Source organism: Ammospiza caudacuta, chromosome 10, assembly GCF_027887145.1.
Source record: "Ammospiza caudacuta isolate bAmmCau1 chromosome 10, bAmmCau1.pri, whole genome shotgun sequence".
Taxonomy (NCBI): Eukaryota; Metazoa; Chordata; class Aves; order Passeriformes; family Passerellidae; genus Ammospiza; species Ammospiza caudacuta.
The window spans coordinates 10,942,911-10,962,308 of record NC_080602.1 but is presented as its reverse complement, the minus strand read 5'-3'; the positions used below and the strand labels follow the sequence as shown (position 1 = coordinate 10,962,308).

General features: G+C 51.3%; 1 protein-coding gene across 1 annotated transcript in view; it reads left to right on the top strand.

The window, feature by feature from the left end:
* The first annotated feature begins 608 nt into the window (after positions 1-608).
* Positions 609-19,398, top strand: part of HCN4 (hyperpolarization activated cyclic nucleotide gated potassium channel 4) — a 100,615-nt gene continuing 81,825 nt past the window's right edge. The window contains exon 1 of the mRNA XM_058811115.1: positions 609-1,312. Coding sequence (XP_058667098.1) covers positions 609-1,312 — 704 coding nt within the window. The remainder of the gene's footprint in view (positions 1,313-19,398) is intronic.

Sequence of the window (19,398 nt, the reverse complement as noted above, 5' to 3'; positions counted from 1 at the left end):
ATGTAAGCAAGCGGTGGCCGCTGCAGGTTGCAGTTCATTGTGTTATTGGCCGGCAGGTTGAGGAGTTTGAGGCTTGAGCTTCGCTTTCCGGATGATGTCTGCCCGCCGGGAGCCACGGCACATTTGCATCTCGAAGCCAACATGGCAAGGCGGCTGCTGCCGCCGCTGTCGCCCTCCCTCGCCTTCCAGCCAGAAGTGTGTGGCTCTCCGCTAGACTACTTGCCCAGTGCTCAGCATCTGAGCAGACAGGGATTGCAGTAACACTCACCAAGGGGAGACAAGCAGCAAGTAGCCAAATCGGGACAACGGAGGAGAAGGGGGAGCTTTTTGCCTCCCCTCTTTTTGTTTTTTATCTTTTTTTCGTGTTTTTTTTTTTTTTTTTTTTTTTTTTTTTCCCTCTCATTCCCTTCCCTTCTGGATGCAGAGCCTGTGTTTTGATGCAGAGCCTGTGGATGCCACAGCCCGGTAAGGAGATGACACGCCAGTTCCTGGTCCCCCGTGCCCCGTGAGCCGGGGGCAGGGGCCTGGGGGCAGTGCCGGTTCCCCTCGCTGGGCAGAGCGGGGAGGTCTCTCCCTGTCCCCGAGCAGCAGCAGCAGCAGCAGCGGCCATGGACAAGCTGCCCCCCTCCATGCGCAAGAGGCTCTACAGCCTGCCCCAGCAGATCGGACCCAAGGCGTCGATCATGGACGAGGAGGATGACAGCGACAAGGACACCCGCAGGAAAAGCATCAGGCTCAAGCCACTGCCTTCGCCCTCTGCTGGGAGCACCCGGGCCCTCGGGGGGGACCCCGGCCGAGGGGGAGACCCCGGCCTGCTGGAGACGGAGGCCGGCGGCAAGGGCGCCAAGACCAGCACCAACGGGGACTGCCGCCGCTTCAAAGGGAGCCTGTCCTCGCTCACCAGCAGGCACCTCCACGACGCGGCCGAGGAGAAGCGGCTCATCGGCGGCGAGGGGGAGCCGGCCTCTCCCGGGGAGGACAAGAGCCCCCCCGGCAGCGGGGAGCTGGAGCAGGGGCTGCCTGGGCCCCTACCGCCCGCCTCCCCCCCGGAGCCCCAGCAGCCGCCCCCCCGGGCCTGCTCCTCGACCTCCATCAAAGTGGAGGGAGGTGGAGGGTGCGACCAGATCACCCCAGATGAGGAGCAGAGGCTCGGCCAGGCCGGTTTCATGCAGAGGCAGTTCGGGGCCATGCTCCAGCCGGGGGTCAACAAATTCTCCTTGAGGATGTTTGGCAGCCAGAAGGCCGTGGAGAGGGAGCAGGAAAGAGTTAAGTCTGCCGGGTTCTGGATCATCCATCCCTACAGCGACTTCAGGTACATCCCCCCTTTCCAACCCCCTCTTTCCCGGCCCACTCCAAAACAGCTGGGCAGCCCCTTCCCATGGCACCTCCTGCACAGGGCACCCACCCCAACAGAACTTTCCTGGGTCATTTCCCAGCCACAGGAGCTGAGGACACAGCCAAGATTTTCTCCACTCAAACAAGCTGCAGATTTCCTTTACATTTCACCTTTAGTGTCTCCACGCTATTAGTAATTTTAAATTGGTTTTGAACCAATTGTCTTTGGGTTTTTATGATGGAAAGGCTCTCTTTAAGTTCGTTGTAAATGGGAAAAACTGTTCCCACCTGATGCACAACTTTAGATCTCTGATCTTAACTAGTCCTGCATCTCCACGGATGCTCTGCCTGATTGATGCTTCCCATTTTCACACCTCTAAGTCCTCTCCCTGCTCCTTCCCAAGAGTTAGGCAGGGATGTTGCTACTGTTGCTGTTGTGTAGGTGTTTTACTGCAGCATGGCTTTTCAGGATTTGGGATGTGCAAGGGATGGCAGGTTCATTAACAAGATTCTTAACAGAGAGAGAGCCCCTTTTGCATCTGTGCATCATCATTTGCAAAATGAGTTTGGATTGGGAATAGTTAACACTGATTTGCCAAAGTAATGCTTGCTCTCACTCCACACCATCATTTCCATGCAGGTTAATAAGGAAATGAACTTGGAAACCCTAGAGCCAGTTTTGGTAAAGTCCTGTATGGTCCTGCATAGAGGGGCTGTGTTTGGGTATTTCTGAGCAAAGTACTGTTTGCTGCACAGGTGAACTGTCCTCTGCAATATGCATGTAAAGCACTGCAATCAATAATTAATTACTGAGTGCAATCAATGCCTGAGGTTTATTGCCTCAACTTTAATTACAATGGGCTTACTTCTCACATTTAAAAGCACACAGGAGAAGAATATTATTCAAACATACCTTTGTCACACTGTATGATTTTATTGAATGTGTGCACTCTGCAAGGAACCATGCATGATTCCCACAAATACACTTAGTGAGATAATTGCAGGAAGGAGTTTCAGGGTGGATTTGGCCTCCCAAAGGCAGGAATGACAGAAACCTCCTGACACCACCTATAAGGGATTTAGCAAGCAGCCCACATGCTTAGCAGATTCAGCACTGGCACTGACCAGATTCCTTGATATTTGCTTGGATTAACAAATGTTATTAGAAGGCTCTGTGAGTTGGAAGACTGCACTGTCATTTAAATTCAGTGCATTCAAGTGTCCCAAGCACACAGCTGACTGAGCTTAGGAGGGTTTCCAGCAGCTACAGCATGATGCAGAGTCCTTGCAAGCACAGCCTTACCCAATCCCACACTGGAACCAGGAGAAAATTGCCTCCCAGTGAGACTGACCAAGAAAAAACTCCCAAACACTGAAATGTGAGAATGAGCAGCTTTCAAAAGAACAAAACCAGTTTGGTACTCTCAGCTGTATTTGCAGTATTTGCCATGAGTTGGAGTTTGACTGCTCTATTTTCTTGGGTTATTCTAGCAAGGCATGCCCTGTGCGTCACACCCGCAGGAAATTTGGGGTTTGGGCTCTGCGTTGGATCTGGAGTTAGCCAAAAGCAGTGTTCAGCTTCCATGCCCTTCTGTCTCTGTAGTGGGTTTATTCCCTTCCATATCTGTGCCTGTTTTCAGCACAGAACCACCCTGGCAAACTTCAGCAGCAGGAGATGAGGTAACCACCTTGCCCAAGGTGAGATGTACCCAAGAGTTTGGGATTTTAAGGTTCCTACAGAACCGGTGCTTATTCTGTAAGATGACGAGGTAACTGTTCCTTCCTCAGGCACTTGTCTGTGGGGCCTTGCCCAAAGGAATGGAGTCTGCTGGCAAGCCCAGGCTCCCCCAGCCAGATGATGGCACAGAGCTGCTGGCACTGAGCTGTTTGTGCGTGCACAGCTCTGTGGGTACGTGGGTGACTCCTGGTGTAAATAACAGCCCCTGCCCTGATGGGGCTGGGAAGGCACAGGGAGCTGCTGTCTGTGCTGTGGGCACATTCCAGGTGGGCTGGTTTCCTTGTGAGCTGGTGTAGCAGCCCAGCCCAGCCCAGCAGCACGGGCTGTGTCCCTGCTGTCCCCCTGGGCAGCGGGGTGAGTGTCTGGAGCCGTGTGCCAAGGCCAGGAGGAGCTGGATGCACCACTGCCTGCTCAGGGGGGGATATTTCCAGGGAGGCTTTGTTCACCCCTGTTTCTAGGTCACCTGCAGTATCTGTTTGGATAGGAATGCTGCTTAGAGCATGGGCTTCCATGGAAAGTGACCTGTGGACAATGGCTGAGTGAAGGGGAAGAGTGGGAGCCCTCCCACCTTCTGTTTGGGCTTTGTGTTCCCTCTTGCCCTCTGCTAAAGCATATCTCTTGGAAACAGCTCCTATGAATATGGCTAACATTTTTTGACCTCTGAAATGCAGCAGATTGCACCAAAGAGCAGATCTTATCAAAATATTTGCAAAGGCTGTATGTGTGCCCCAAAGGAGGGTGTTGTGTGCTCGGGGAATTCTGCAGTGCAATTGCTGCCGGCTGCGGATCCCGGAGCCTTGGCATCCTGGAGGCTCCATTATCCTGCCCTTGGCTGGCACCAAGGCTGTGCAGCAGCATTTGCTGGTCAAGTTTCAAGTGAGGAAAGGTTCAGACCCCGAGCTGGCTTTCTGTGCCTTTGGAGGAGCTGCTTTCCCCGTGTGAGCATCTCCAGGGCTCCAGCCCTCGTGACTGCCGGCTCCGGGCAGCTGGGGCTGGGAAGTTTGCATGGAACACTCCAGGCCGAGGCACTGCTGTGCAATGACATTGGTGCAGTTCCCCGACTCCACGGAGTCGCTGCTCCTTCTGCTTCCACAGGAGTTCCTGATTTGGAATAGAACAGAGGCTTTCATCATTGTCTCATTAAATTACCATTTTAGCATCTAACAGGGCTAATTCCAGTGGCAAATCTATGACCCTCCAAGAGTAAAACAAATTAATATAGATTCAGGCTCTGTTGATCTCTGCTTTTAGTCCATTGTGAGGGGAAAAGACATCAAATGACCTTTATAAAAATCAAGCTCAGTGCCCCTGAGTACTCTTGACTAATGCAGTGGGCTGGTTCTAGAAGCACTTAAAAGGTGTCTTAGCAATTTCTAATGAAAATTAAGACTCCTGGCTCCCATTCTGAGGTGCAGATGTGTGTGCTGGCAGCTGGAGTTCATTTGCATCTGTGGTTGATTGCACATCAGTGCAGAGCCACACCGTATTTCCTAGATCAAGATTTATCTGTGACTTTGAAAGCTCTTCCACTGCGTAGCCAGAATTGTATTTTATTGCTTAGAGGAAGCATTGATCCAGTACAATTGGTTTAATAAAAAAATTCCAAACAAACAATGATCTGTCTAGTTCGTAGCTGACTGAAGCATATGGTTGGAGCTGCTGCCCAGAATTGCTTGCAAAAAAAGTGTAGCATGCTGCTTTTAGAAAGACCTGAGAACAGATACACTATCTGAGGGCCCAAAATAGTCCCAGCAGTGGATGTAAATAGAACTGCACATTATTCACTGCCCAGTAATCTATTAACTTCCTCACAGTGAAGAGAAGCTGCTGTCTCTCTGAAAACAATGGCAAACATTCTGCTCGATAGCAGACCCAACTACAGATTTTAGAATTCTTCTTTTCACTGCTCTCCATTACTTGGAATACTTGTGTGCAAACAGATCCTTTCTTTGGTTTGCTTCCTCTGCCAGCACTCCCTGGCTGCTGGGACCCTGGGGAGGTTTCTGTGGGAGCAAAAACCAGGTGCTCAGGTGGAAGGTATAAGGGGAAAGAACAAAATCACTGCTTCCTTTCGTGCTGCAGTGTCCCTCAGCCTCCCTTCTCGGGGGGGAATCAGTGGGATTTACTAATTATAGCCCTAAGAACTGAACCCTGTAGCACTGTGGGATGGAGCAGAAATGGAGGGATGTGTTTACCTTTGCCACTCTCCTGAGCAGACCTGATTTCCAGTGCCTCTCTGAGCACTGCTCTGTCTGTGCACACTGTTCTACTGGGTAGCTTTTCCCTGTGCTTTAGAAGGGTAAACAATTGGTGGAGAGTCCAGCAGTGCTGACTGACTTTGGCAGCCCCCTTGGGTGGGAGTTGCTCCCTGCTCTGAGGCAATAATTCCCTTTTGTCCATTTCCTGCCCAAAGTGCTGCTCCTTGTGCTGCCCTCCCTCCACTCCTGCCCACACCCAAACCCTGAGTCTGTGACTCTCCCTTTGCTCCAGGTGCCCAGCACGGAGCAGGATGTGCAGCACTTGGGAGTTGTGGCTCAGGGAGGGGCAGGGAGCAGTGGCTTTGGTGCAGGACCTGTGCCTGCCATTGGACTCCAACAGCAGTGCCAGCAGACCAGGTTTGGAGGGGGCAGCTGCCAGGCTTGGCTCCCTTCTCCTCCTCTTTGTGGTGATGGTGTGGCCCTGGGGTGGCAGGGGGACACTGCACATGGAGATTGGAGACAGATCCCTCTGCCTTTGCTGCAGAGAATTTCCCAGCCAACTCCCAGAGCACTTTGCTGGAGCAGAACAAGATCTGCAATCTTACAGAGGATAATCCAGATTCTGCTGAACACATGGATTGGTCTCTGTTGTCTTCAGTGGACTTGCAGGCAGGCTGCAGAAGAACCATGGCTCTGTGACTGTCATAGTTGAGACAGTCACAGTAAAAAGCAACATACTCCATTTTCAGAAGGCTTCAAACCTTATTTTATTATATCATGCATCTTTTTATACATTCTTACAAAACCCATAAGTTTACACTTTACTCATTGGTTACAAAGTGCTTATTGGAATAGGCAGTTGCAGGTTTCTTTTATTTATCCTTCTTTCTTTCTTGGTTTCTATGTCAACGACCTTGGTAGGAAACTCAGGGGGAAACATGGATCCTCTTACCAAACTTCTCAGTGGCTCACAGAAGTCACTGTAAAACCTCTTCCACATGTGACTATGAGCTAAGGGAGTGAAACTCCTGCATCCATACATCCCATGCCCACAGGCAAGGCAGGCTTTGTGCCCCAGCTCACTGTCAGGAGGCAGAGGATAAATAATCCCACACCACACAGTCCATGAAGGAGTCCAGCTTTTTGTAGGAGATGTGTCCATATGCCTGAGCTGGAAAACAGAAAGGCCTCAGTAAAGGCAACACCTCAGTGGAACACCATGGTAAAATATTTTAGGACTAATATTATGTTTTTTTCATATGGAGAAAATGAGATAAAATAACATAAATAAATAGTAAAGCAAGCATTGAGATTTAACAAAGAATGGTTAAGATTTTTGCATAAATTTAAGCCAGGCCCTTCATACCAGTCTCTGCCAACAGATGAAGACATTATCTCTCCCAAAGAAGCTCCTCCCTCAGTACACTTAGGGATGGCTCCTCTGGGAAAAACAATTTAATGTTTTCTCCATCTCTTCTTGTAAGATAACATATCTTATTTATTATATCTTATTCAGATCCTGGTGTGAAGGAAAAAAAAGATTAATTTTCTCATGGCATTACAAAATATTGACAATGCTAACAATAAATGTTCAGTTCACTTCCTGACAGCAAGGAAATTGGAAATATCATCCCAGGTTATAGTGAGGTGGCACAGCCTGGTAGGGACTGAGGTAAAACCATCCCTGAGCTGGGTGTGGTGGAACTGAGGCCCAGTTGTGCAGAGCAGGAGCATCCCTGGGTCAGAGCTGTGCCCTGGGGCTCTGCAGGGCGTGAATGGGCCGTGCCTGGCACTCAGAAGGGCTGATGAGGAGTGTGTGAGGAGCCGTGGGTGCCTTCAGGGGACTGGGCACATTCTGCTTTGGACCATTTCTTAGGCTGGCTCTGTGAGCAGCCAGACTGGGAAATGGGCCCATCCCTCCCACCCTCTTCCCAAGCCTCTGCTACTTGTTGGTTTGTCTGTTGTTATAGCAAAAAATAATCACTGCTGTAAACAATGACATGGTGTTCTCTCCCATCCTCATCTCAGTGTTATTGCAGCTACAGTTTGGGATTGGGCTCCTTGCCTGACACTTCTGCAGGAGCTTTCTGCCACAGTGGGAGCCTCTGGGGCTCTGCTCACCTGCCCTGGCCATCACACCCCACCTGCAGTTCCTCCTCTCTTCCTCTGCAAACCAGGCTGGGCAAGAGATGGGCTCCTACAGAAAATCCCCTCCTTGCCTGCCCCAAGGCCACCCTCCCACCCTGGAGGAGGCAGGAATTCTCTGGGAAGCCCTGCTTTGATCATGTCCTGAGTGTAACAGCACAGCCAAGCTCCTGGCTGCTGTTCCTACCCTTAGCTTTTGACTTTGCAGTCTGATTGTTAATGCAGTGTTCTGTACAGTTCTCAGGGTTTTCAAAACAGCTCAGTCTCTCCCTTTGGCATATCTCTGGGTTCGTTAGCAGGTGTGGAGCTGTTCAAGGCACTGCCCTCTGCTCTGAATGAAGCAGTGCCTGTAGCAGGGAGCTACAGGAAAGGAAAGAGGCTGCACCACATTCCAGGGCCGCTCCAGGCTCCAGAGGAAACACACTCTGCCTGTTATGACTCCCTGCTTGTTTTCTCCTTCTCACCCTCAGCCCCACTCTCTCCAACCTGTTGTCTTGCTCATCAAACTTGAAGTTTGTCTTTCTCATCGCACCAGTGCCATCTCCATTTTCTCCTCATGGCAGGTGTCTTGTCCAGCCAGTCCTGGATGCCAATATCCAGCTTCTTTTTCATCTGGTGACTGATTTCCACCTTGTTTGCAGTAATACCTCTGCCCCTCACCCCTTACCATGTTCCAGTCTGTTGGGTTGGCATTTACTCAGTCCATTTCCAGTCTCCATTCTTACCCTTCAGCTTTTTCTCTGGGTGGGTCTCTCCAAATCAATTCCTTCTCCTCCTATGTATTCTTAGTTTCTATTGTCCTTCTGACTCTTCCAACAATCTCAGTTTTCTCCATCCCCTTCCTGACTTAAGAATGGATCATTTTTCCCAGTAATTTAAAACTCTTCCACATTATCCTTCTCTTATCCTTGGACACTTCCAATGCTTAGACAAAAGCTACCCATTTTCTGGTTTTTAAACTTGAAAGATCTCAATCCTCAGACCTAAGCATTTAACATGATGAATTTGTCTGGAAGCACAATCTCCACTGCAGGAGAATGAAACAGATTTTATTTGAAGGAAAAATGTGGTTTCTGAGGGTAAAGCCCACAGAGTCAGTGTAGGACTTTGCAGCACTATTTTAAGGAGGCAAACTTGGGGTTTCAATCCAGTGTTATTCTGGTTAGGTAACTGTGCTAGTGCTTTCTGTGGCACTGAGGTTTTTTCTGCTCTAGAGTCGCTGCTGCTGCACTGAAATCCATTTATTATACAGATAAAAGAGTGATCTTTGTCTGCAGATAACATAGTGTCATTTTAGCTTGAAACCATTGAAATTTGTCTTTGTTTCTGATGTGTTATGAGCATCTCATTAGCAAGCCCATGAATCCCTCAGTTTGCTCTCAAAACCAACTATCTGAGCTCTCATCTCTGCCAGAGCAGAGATTTCCTCCTTTCTCTTATTTTTGAAAGCTGTGTTGGTGCCAAGGCAGTTATAGGTCAATTGAGTTATTGTTGGTTCTAATTGGCACTCTAACAAGCTATTAAATCAATTTACCTACAGATGAATGTCACTCAAAAAGCAAGGTGCCAGCTCCTTTTGAGAACTTCAAAAAGCCCATTGCCACTGCTGAGTGTGAGGGAAAGGTCAGGCTGCAGGGAAGTGGCTACTTGAGATTTGCCCCCAAAGTGTTTGTGCCATGAGCACAGGCCAGGCTGTGAGGAGGGATAAGAGCATTCCCACAACTCCAGGCCAGGAAAGGATTTAAGAACATCAGCAGCTCTGACAGATCTCATATCCCTTGCTGGGTGTGTAACAAAGCATGGGCTTATTTCCATGTGGAAGGATGCAGGTGCTGTCCTGCTCCTTCCCAGGTGTGTGTCCCACGTGCTTTCCTGTGGCTGTGCATGCAGGTGCAGTGTCCACAGCCAGCCCCCAGCTGGTGACATCACTGTCTTTTGAGTGTCTGCAGATTGAGGAGATTTCCTCAAGAGTCAGAGCCATTATGGTGAGCAGGGTTGATTTAAGTTCTTTCTGAAGGGACATTTGGTGACGTCTCCCCCAGCAGCACTGCAGAGCTCATCCCCACGGAGCTGAGCTGTAAACCTGGCACTCCTGAGCCTGCAGGGCAGGACAAGGGCTCCTACCCAGGCATCCCTGCCCGTTCAAAGCCCAAGCTGCTGTCCAGGATGAGCATGAGGAGTGCTCAGGCCCCCTGGAGCAGGCTGGGGTTTGCTGGGGCTCAGGGCACAGCAGGATGCAGCTTGGCTCTGTGCAGCTCTGCAGTGTTGACAGCACCAAGCCCTGGTTTGTCAGCAGACACAGCACTCAGGTCTCCAGAAACACGGCAGAGGGAGCAGATGTGTCCTGAGCTGCAAGGTGCTCTTAGAGAGACCTTTTCCTGCCCCTTCTCTATGCTGAATGCTTTGCTAGCTGGGAAGTCCCTTTCCCAACTGGAATTATTCACTGTGTGCAGTATCAATGTGGTCACTGTGTGCCTGGTGTTAGCAGCAGGCTGGAGGAAAGCAGGCTCTTATCTCCCGAGGAGATGCTGCAGGCAGCAGGGGAACTCAGTGCCGTGAGAGCAAAGCAGATGAGCAGCCAAGGGGGAATTCCAAGGTCAGCTTGAGGGCCCACCACTTGCACGTTCCAGGGGCACAGCAGCTTCCCCAGCGATGCACAGTGCTAATCTCATTTGTGGTGACTCGTCCAAATGTGCTAATTAAGGATTTAACTCGCGGCCTCTTTGGATGGAGAGGTTGTCTGTGTGTGTGCATCCATTGTTCCAGAGCTCAGAGGCAGGAGAGGAGCTGCAGGTTGCCAGCTGACACAATGCTTTTTTGGGGTGTTTGGGAGTGCCAGGCAATCAGGAGCTGTGCTGGGAACCACAGGGAAAGTTGCACTTTTGGGGTCTCCCCTCCTTTACTCCCATTGTGATGGGCTCCTCTGCTGTGGCTGCAGCACCGGCACTGCCCCCTCATCCCACTGCGAGCTGGGAGCTCAGGAACTGTGCTGGGAGTCACTTCTGCTCCTGGTCAGAACCTGGGCACTGTTACAATGTGATCCTCACCCCACCTGAGCACGGGGAGGGCATGGAAAGCCCTGGAAAAGCCGGGGAGATCCATTTGCATGTGCTGGGTGTGGGAAAGCAGCTTCTGGCAGTTATCAGCTCTTGGGAGGAGATAACAGCAACATTCCAGAGACTGGGGGGCTCCACTCCACAAACCCTGGCCTTCCACTGGTGTCAGGGCAAGGGGCTCACTCAGCTCTGCACTGACGCCTCTCAGCAGGGCAGTTGTGGGGGCAGGGCAGCCCCTCCCTGTGCCCCGTTGTGCCCAGGTGCAGAGCCAGCTCAGGGACACCCTGAGTGCCAGTTTCATTCCTGCCATGTCCTGGGCCAGCTCTCCCAGCACCCAGGAGATAAGAGAAAAGATAATGATGCCTGGCTCCATGCAGCTTTTTTAACAATAGCAAACCCACTTTCATTAAGCACAAATTCTTAATACTTCACCTTTCCCCCTTCACTTCAAAGTCCTAATGCATGCACAAGTTACACTTCTATTAATAACAAGAAGAATATAGTTTTCCATCCCTATTTCCCTGTGAATGGTGGGGAGGGCAGGAGGAGGGACCAGTCTAGACTGCAGATGATGGTCTGTTCTCCTTGATGCCCATACAAAGCACTCGTATCGTGCTCATTTAGCTGTGCATGCTCCTGGAATGACAAGCAGTGCCTGGCAGACAGAAGGACAAGCTGGAAGGGATGTCAGGCATACAGGTTGGACCTGTGAGCCATCCTGAGCTGAATTCTCCATGCTTTGATTTCTCCAGCTTTAAGAAAAGGGCTGAAGGTGCTGCCAGGGGCCATGGAAGATGTTGGGGGACTCTGTAATATTTTAATGTAACAGCAGATGCCAGAGCAGATACCAGCAAGGGTGGGCTTGGTCTTTACCAGGCATTTTCATTAAGATTTCTTTGGGATTCTCCTTTTCTTTGTAGTGCTGTAGATTTGGTCTCACCTATTCTCCATCTTTTATCAGGACCCCAAAAAGCAGTGGAGCTGTGTACCAATAGAGGATTTCTGAATCATCAGTTCTTGTGCCTTGATAAGGGAAGAGATTACCAGTACTCTCCAGTTCCATGTATGGTGCTCTATTGTCTGGCAGGTTTAGAGCTAGGCTGGAAAAAGATGGGAAAAAAAACCTGCATGGAGAGACAGGGAAGATGGATTTTACCTTTTATGTCCATAAATGAGAATTGGGCAGCCCCTGCATGGGGTTTGGAGATGCTCTAAGAAGAAAATGTTCCATCTTTCTCTCACCAGTCATGTGTACTGCAAGTGTGCTTCCCTTTGCTTTGGGAATATGTGACTATTGACTTCAGAAACACTCCCAAGTACCTGGCACAGGAGCTGTGAGGTGTCTGTCCTGCTCTGGTGTGGGAGCTCTAGCAAACCTCCCTTAGGCAGGGTGGCTGGTGGGTTGAACCAGAAGAGAACCCTTGTTCTATTTCTCTCTCAACAATGCTATTCTATGGCATTTCTAAGTCAGCATTTCTTATTTCAAAGTTTGCATATAGATGCACACTATGTGAGCTTCTGTCAAGCTTTGAGAATTTTTATAAATCCATTTCCCACATTGGATCTTGAGGTGATGTGCTGTGACCCTTGGCTTTTATTGCAAACACCAGGCCAGCCTGGGTCAGGGCAGTTCCCTGTGTGTGCTGTGCCTGGGAATGAGATAAAACCCTGGCTCACAGATGTGCTTCAAACTCCAGCTGTGTCCATGGCTTCTGCTAAACCCTGAGTGCTTCTGGACAGCTTTTGGGGCTCAGTGTGTGAAAACACAGGGAAAGCTGCACTATTGGGGTCTCCCCTCCTTTATTGCCACCGTGATGGGTTCCTCTGCAGCACAGGCACTGCTCCCTCATCCCTCTGCCAGTCCCACTGCCTTCTCCCTGCCTGCACATCCTGCTGGAACTTGGGCCCAAGCCTTGCAAAGCCAGGCAGCCCCTTCTGCAGCGTGAGCAGCAGTTTGGGCTAACACTGGCAGCTGTGGCTATGGCCTAGGACTCCTGCTTTCCAACAGGGGATCTGGAAGCCTCATTTGCAAGTAAATTCACACAGCCAAATCTGCACTGCAGACAAAAAAAGATTTGCCTTGACATCATCTGCCCTGCTCTGCGCTCCGCAGTCAGTCAGGAGAGCAGAGCACAGCTCCAGCCTCTCCAGCTCAGCAGAATTAAGGCTAAGCTTCATCATGAGCTCATACAAGCTGTTCCCACCCCAAATAATTGGCTGTGCATGCTTTGTGTCTGTCTAGCCACTGCTGCATGTGGGTGGGTGTGTTGTGTGTGTGAACGAGTCTGCTGGGGAAATGAATGCGTAACTTCGGGGGTGCAGCTGATAATAAAGTGCCTTGGCAATGCTGGGGCTGGGAGCAGTGTGAGGAGAGCTGAGCCCTCAGACACCTGCACAGAGATCCCTCTGCCTGCTGCCACAGCAGGGGCATTCCCACTTCAGACCACCATCACCTCTTTTTTGATCTTCCTCCCACACTAAACCCCCTCAGGAGTGTTTCCAGCCTGTGTTTCCCATAGCTGGGATGTAAAAGCAGGACAAAAAGCAGTGTTGTTTCTCCAAAGCTCAGTGCCCCCATCAGCACAAGCCTCTTTGCAGGTGAGGAGGAAATGCCAGAGGTGCTGGTGTGTCCATTGGGATGGGAGACAATGCCATCCATGAGTGTGGCTGTGGGGACACTGCTGGGTGAAGTCAGGGATGAAACCCCTGTGGGCTTGGCAGCTGTTCTGGGGTGCTGCTCTCACAGGGCTGAGCTGTTCCCAAGCACTTCCAGTGCTCATCACTCTCTCTCTCAGGAGTGGCAGCATTGCTGCCCACTCTCCCAGATAAGAGGTGCAGAGACAGGCTGTCAAAGAGCTCAGCAAGGTGCCAGGAGTTGGGCCCTCCCATTTCCTCAGCCTGGCCCAAAGCTTCCAGCCTTGCTTTCTCTCCACACCCCCATGCCCAAGATTTTTTCTTCACCTCTTTGAAGTTAGGACAGGTCAGTGGAAACTTGTGCCTGCCCCAGACTGGGATCCTGAGATCTGCAGCCCAGTTAGGGAAAAGGAACAGGGTTGGTAATTCCTCTGGTGGTGTGGTTCAGAAAGGAGCATGGCACAGAGGAGGGCAGAGAATTCTTCACAAGCTCTTGGAAAACTTGCTTTTCCTAGGCACAGTGTGGCTCTGGCTGGCTCAGGGAGAGGAGGGGAGAGTATTCCAATAAAGGAGTTTTGTAGTAATATAAACTACCCAGCTGATAAAAGCCCAAGGCTTTGGCAGAGCAGCTGGTGACCTTTGCAGGCAGGCAGGTGACTCTGTGAGTAAGGGCAGTGCAGTTCAGATACTCCAGCTTTGCTCAGCCCCTGCCCTGGAGCTGCAGTGGTTCTGCTGCATTTCCCTCAGCTCAGCCTGGCTGCAGGGCTGGGTGAGATCATCCCTGCACACGTTTTTGTGGATGCAGGAGGGTTGATCACCATTCCTGTGAAATGAGGGTCATTAGCCAAATTCCCAGCTGAGAATGGCCCTGGGGATGAGTTTTCCCCTTTGGAGGCACCTCAGGCTGTGTGCCCCTACAGGAACCCCAAATTCCATCCAGGGACCTGCTGGTGCTGCGCTGCTGTCACTGGTCCCAGATCCCACTCCCAGCTTGGTGCTTTTGCAGTGGCTCTTCAGGGCAGGATTCAGCCAGCCTGGGGCTCTCTTGCTACAGTGGAAGTGGTTCAGAGCCCTGAGTTTTCTGCTCTTTGCCCACAAAACAGCAATTTCTGATTCAAGGATGCCTTTCCTGAAGGAGATCCCTAATTTACTGTCTGAATATCTAATGAGCTAACATGGGCTTGGATGCACTTGAGAGCAGAGCTGATCTGCTCCTGCTTTCCCTGGCCTCCAGTCCCAGACCCTCTGCTGTTCCCCACTGCAGTGACTTGAGAGCTTTCCCAGGTACCCTCACTCACCACTGACCCACCTTCCTCCTCCTCTTCCTCAGCCTCCCTGTGGCCTCCCAGCTGGGCCAGCACAGCACAGACATTTCTGCTGCCATGAAAGAACAAGAGCAAATCCCTGGCTCCTGCCTTAGTCTGAACTTAAGCAGGACTGGATTAATAAAAGGAAGAAAACCACAGAAATCATGTAATCATGGTGGAAGTGCACGAGTTCCCAGGCAATTGATGTGATGTCCCAGCACATCCCTGCTGAAATCAAAGGCTGAGCTGCTGCAGTGGCCTGGAAATTGGGTCCTGTGTGTGCAGAAGGAAAAACTAGAAGGATGTTTTGTGTTTTAGGGAAGAGGGCCCTCTGAGAGTGTGTTCTTGTTGGGGAAGCTGGAATTCATTGAGACACTGCTGCCATCCTCCATTCCCAGAACAGGCCAGGGAACAGACTTGCCTCTAGGCACCACAACCAAAGGATAAACTTGTCTTTTCTTTTAAGGCACAAAACTTAAAAGCCTGCAATAGTCTTTTGTGCCTGTGACTCTCAGATCCCAGGGCATGTTTAGGTTCTTTTAGGGTTCCCTTTTCTACACTCAGGACCACAAGTAGATTTTCCTAGCCTGGTGGGCAGGGCAAAGTGCCCATCTCACATTTCCATGTGGTTCTCTGGGCTCAGGCATGAACAGAGCCTGTGCTGAGCTCCTGCCTTGAAGTATGGATTTAAAATTGAGAATAAACCCTTCCATGACATTTAGTGGGACCTTCAGTGGCCAGGGAAGGGTTTGGCTGTCACTGCCTTGGAGCAGCTCCTGTCCTGCTGTCCCTGTGGTAACCATTTACTCTGTCAGCATGTCTCACATCTAAGGGCTGTGGCAATGTTGTGTCCCAAACTCCTTACAGAGGTTGTTATTTCACATTGCCCTTGTAGCTTGTCTGAGCCTGATGCCAGTGTGGAAATACAAAGGGGGTGTTGTTATTTATTGGGTGTTCATGGCTCTCATATCTGCTCTGCCCCAGCTGTGTGTAGGAATAGCTTTGTCATATTCCTGTGAAATAGCAGGGAGATCTATTCCCACCTTATGGCTGGAATAGGAATAGAGAGAAAAAACTCCTTTATTTCCTCTCATGCAGGCTGAACCTGAGTGGTGCAGACATCACAAGGAGCTGTCCTGCCTGTCCCTGCAGTGTCCCTTTCCCAGCCTGTCCCTCTGGCAGGCTGGAGCCTCCTCCTCCTGTATTGATGGAAAATGCATCAAGCTGAATATATTTCTGAAACAACTTGTTTCTGGCAGGTTGTTCATTCTAAAAATATATTTATTTCTAATTGCTGAGCAGAATGCTTAATGAATTCTTCCTTCCCAAGAACAATTAATCAAAGAAATGATTTAGGGTTGGCACTTGCTCCCCCAGGGCTCAATGGCTTTGTTCCAGTAGAGCAGGGCAAGTCCAGCCCATAGTGGAAAAGATTTATCTGAGCATTTTTCATGGTGCCCATCACTGTTTGTCTGCCTGTCCCTGGCACTCTGTGTTGCAGGAGCAGCAGGGTCACAGCAAGTTTACAGAGCCCCCTTACCCTGGTGAGAGATGAGGCTGCAGCTCCAGCCTGCTCTGGAAGGTCTCTTGATGGGAGCACATGGCTGGAGAGGGCTCTGTGTGTCACAGACCCTGCCAGTTTTGATAGAGGAGAAACCCCTGGGGATCCCCAACACACCACAAGTCAGAAAGTTTGCAGTGTCCTGGGAAGAGCAGGAGAGGTGCAGCAGCACCCAGGTGCTGGCAGAGGGCAGGGAGGTGCTGGGTGGAAGTGCCTGATCCCCACACACACTCCATGCTCCTTCCCAGGAGTGTGTGTGCACATTCCATGCCACAGGCAGGGAAATGCCCAATTTCCTCCTGCCAGTCTGACGGGAGGGGAAAGGCCTTCAATATCCTGAATGTGGCCACTGAATTCTTCATGTTGTGATTCAGAGCATCCTCTGTGGCAGGTGTGTGATGTCCTTTCTGAGCAGGATGCATTTCACACATCCTCTGCCTGAGTTTTTCATTCTGCTGTCCCAGGGTGTGCACCCAGCCCTGCTCCTGCCCCTCAGTTCCTGCTGGGTTCCCTCATTGCACTCAGCCCAGCCCAGCAGCATCAGGAGGGACAGTCCCAGTTCCTCAGGACCTGAAGGGGCTCTGGGGGATGTGAAGCTCAGAGCTGAGTGCCCTTCACACCCTGCATTGGATGCAGAATTCCTGCCCTCTCCTCTCCCTTCTATGGGAGTGAGGCTCTCTGCAATCTCCACCCCTCTGTGCCTCAGTTTCCCAGCTGGTGGGGACACTCAGGCACCTGCCCTAAAAAGCTTTGAGGTCAAAAGGGAGCCAGTCCCTGGGGAGCTCCTCAGTGCCTCAGGAAGGCAGTAATTAATTCAGCAGCCATTCCAGGGGGAGGGATAGTGGATTCACGTGGATGCCTTAGGTAAGCACAGCCTCAGTACAGTATGTTTCTTCTGAGACTGAAAATAATCAGAAGCAATTGGACTTTTTTATTTTTTTCTTAACTGCTGCATTTTTAGAAGGTGATTCATCTCTTGTCTGGGGTCTGGGCTACCTGAGTAGCCCCAAGATCCCAGCAGCATTAGTCTTTTTGAGGATTCATTGTGCTCCATTGCAGCCTGAATAACTCATTACAAACAAGAGTCTGATGTGAGCAGCAGGAGAGCTGGGCAGGAGAAGCATTTTGTGCTTTGGAGGCTGAAGTACACACAGGCAGTGCCTTGTTACCTTTTCAGGTGCCTCACTCCTTCCACCCCACTCCTTCCCCATGGCAAGAGGCTCTGGCACCACTGGGTGCGAACCTTGTCAGAACAGTGGTGCCAGCAGGGACATTTCCCACCAGGGCTAAAGGATGGGAAATTCTAAACCAGGAGGATTCCCAGAAAGTGATGTGGATGATGAGGAGCTGAAGGTCTGAAACACAGCCTAGTATGTGCTCCATCCACCCCAATCCATGCTCTTCAAACATTGCACCTTAGGCACTGCCTCCAGGACTTCAGCCATATTCACTGGGTGCAGAAAATCCCCATTAAAACCTGGCCATTCCTGTTGGCCAGAGTGTGTTTAACCCCAAAGCCACACTGGGAAAGAAGGGATTTGCCCAGGAGTGACCCCTCTCCTGCAGGGGTGCTTCTGCTGTGCTGTGTAACCCTCAGGGCTGAGGGGAGCTGTCCTTGCCAGGGGTGACAGCAGCCAGCACCTCCTGTCACTCTGGCTTTCCTGTCCCCACTGAACATGTGCTTCAGGAAGTTTGGAGCCTTTACAGGGAGGCAGCTTTGAATATGATCATTCCAGCAGACCACTGGAAACCCCAAACTGCTTTCTGTCACCTTTTCTGGCAGCTTTGAGCATTCCTGAGCTGCCATGAGCCAGGACAGAGGTCTGAGTTGTGTCCCTGCCCCATCTGGCATGGCCAGAGCTCACCCAGCAGGGATGTGTGCACAGACTGAGCTCTGGCAGATGCTCTTGCCTGTCTCAGACATAAATCCTGGGAGCTGTGCAAGTTGGAGGGAGGCTGAGGGAGCACGTGTGCCTGGGAGCAGAGCTGAGTAAATCATGCAGCTCAACAGCAGCTTCAGCTTTGATCCATCCTCAGGCACTGGGAGCTCTCCTGGTGCTTTCTGGGCTTTCCTTGTGGGAAATGTGGCTGGCCCAGGGCTCAGCTGGGCACACACAGAGATGTGGTGCCTGGGTGAGTTCCCTGGTGCTGCAGTGCTTCAAAGGTTATGGCAGGTATCCTAAACCTGGGCTCTGGAGTCTTGAGGAGAGCCTGGGTGTTGGAATGATCACAGAATCCTAGAATGGTTTGGCTTGGAAAGGGCCTTAAAGCTCATCCCACTCCACCCCTGCCATGGCAGGGACACCTCCCACTGTCCCAGGGTGCTCCAAGCCCTGTCCAACCTGGCCTTGGACACTGCCAGGGATGCAGGGGCAGCCCCAGCTGTGCCAGGGCCTGCCCACCCTGCCAGGGAACAATTCCTTCCCATTATCCCATCCATCCCTGCAGTGGGAAGCCATTAAGGGACCCCAGTTTCCTGTGGGGGCCCTGTGAGTCCCAGCAATGCCCAGGAGGAGCAGTTTCAGCATCTCGGGTGGTGGCAAGTCTTGTTCTCAGCTGGCAGATGACTTAGCAGGGTTTGTCACTTTGTTGGGGACAACTGCAGAGCATGAGGGCATAAATATGTCAGTGCAAGGCAGAAAGCACTGCAGTGTCCCCTCCACACCCCCCACTCCCCAAACTGTGATTCTTACCTAGTTGTGTGACTCATGTCATTTCTCTGCCTTATTTTGGTGTTTAATTTTAGTAAATTTGGCTTCCTAGTGCTGAGAGTGACATCCTCAGCTCACATAAACCCAAATTATGTCAAGACAGACATGTCAACACAAAACAGTTTAGAAGCCAGCCTGTCATCCCTGTGACTTCCCAAGGAGATGAGTGTGGAAGGTCCCTGGTGTGGGTGACGTGTGTGTGTCCAGTGCCACTCTTGGAGCAGCTCTGAGCTGAGACATCCCAGAGCCCCCTGCCCTGGGCTGAGCCCTGGGATTGTGCCCTTCTGCCCCTCTCAGGTGAGACCCCACCTGCAGAGCTGCCCCAGCCCTGGGGCCCAGCACAGGAGGAGCCCAGAGGAGGCACCAGAGAGATGGAGCAGCTCTGCTGGGAGAGCTGGGATTGTCCACCTGGAGAGGAGGAGCTTTGGGTGACCTCACTGTGGCCTTGCAGGGCCTGAAGGAGCTGACAAGAGAGGTGGAGAGAGACTTTGGACAAGGGATGGAGGGACTGGACAGGTTAGATGGGATATTGGGAGGGAATTCCTCCCTGTGGGAGTGGGCAGGCCCTGGCACAGGCTGCCCAGAGCAGCTGTGGCTGCCCCTGCATCCCTGGCAGTGCCCAAGGCCAGCTTGGAGGACCCTGGCATGGTGGAAAGTGTCCCTGCCCATGGCAGGATGGGCTGTAAGGACCCTTCAGCCAAACCACTCTGATT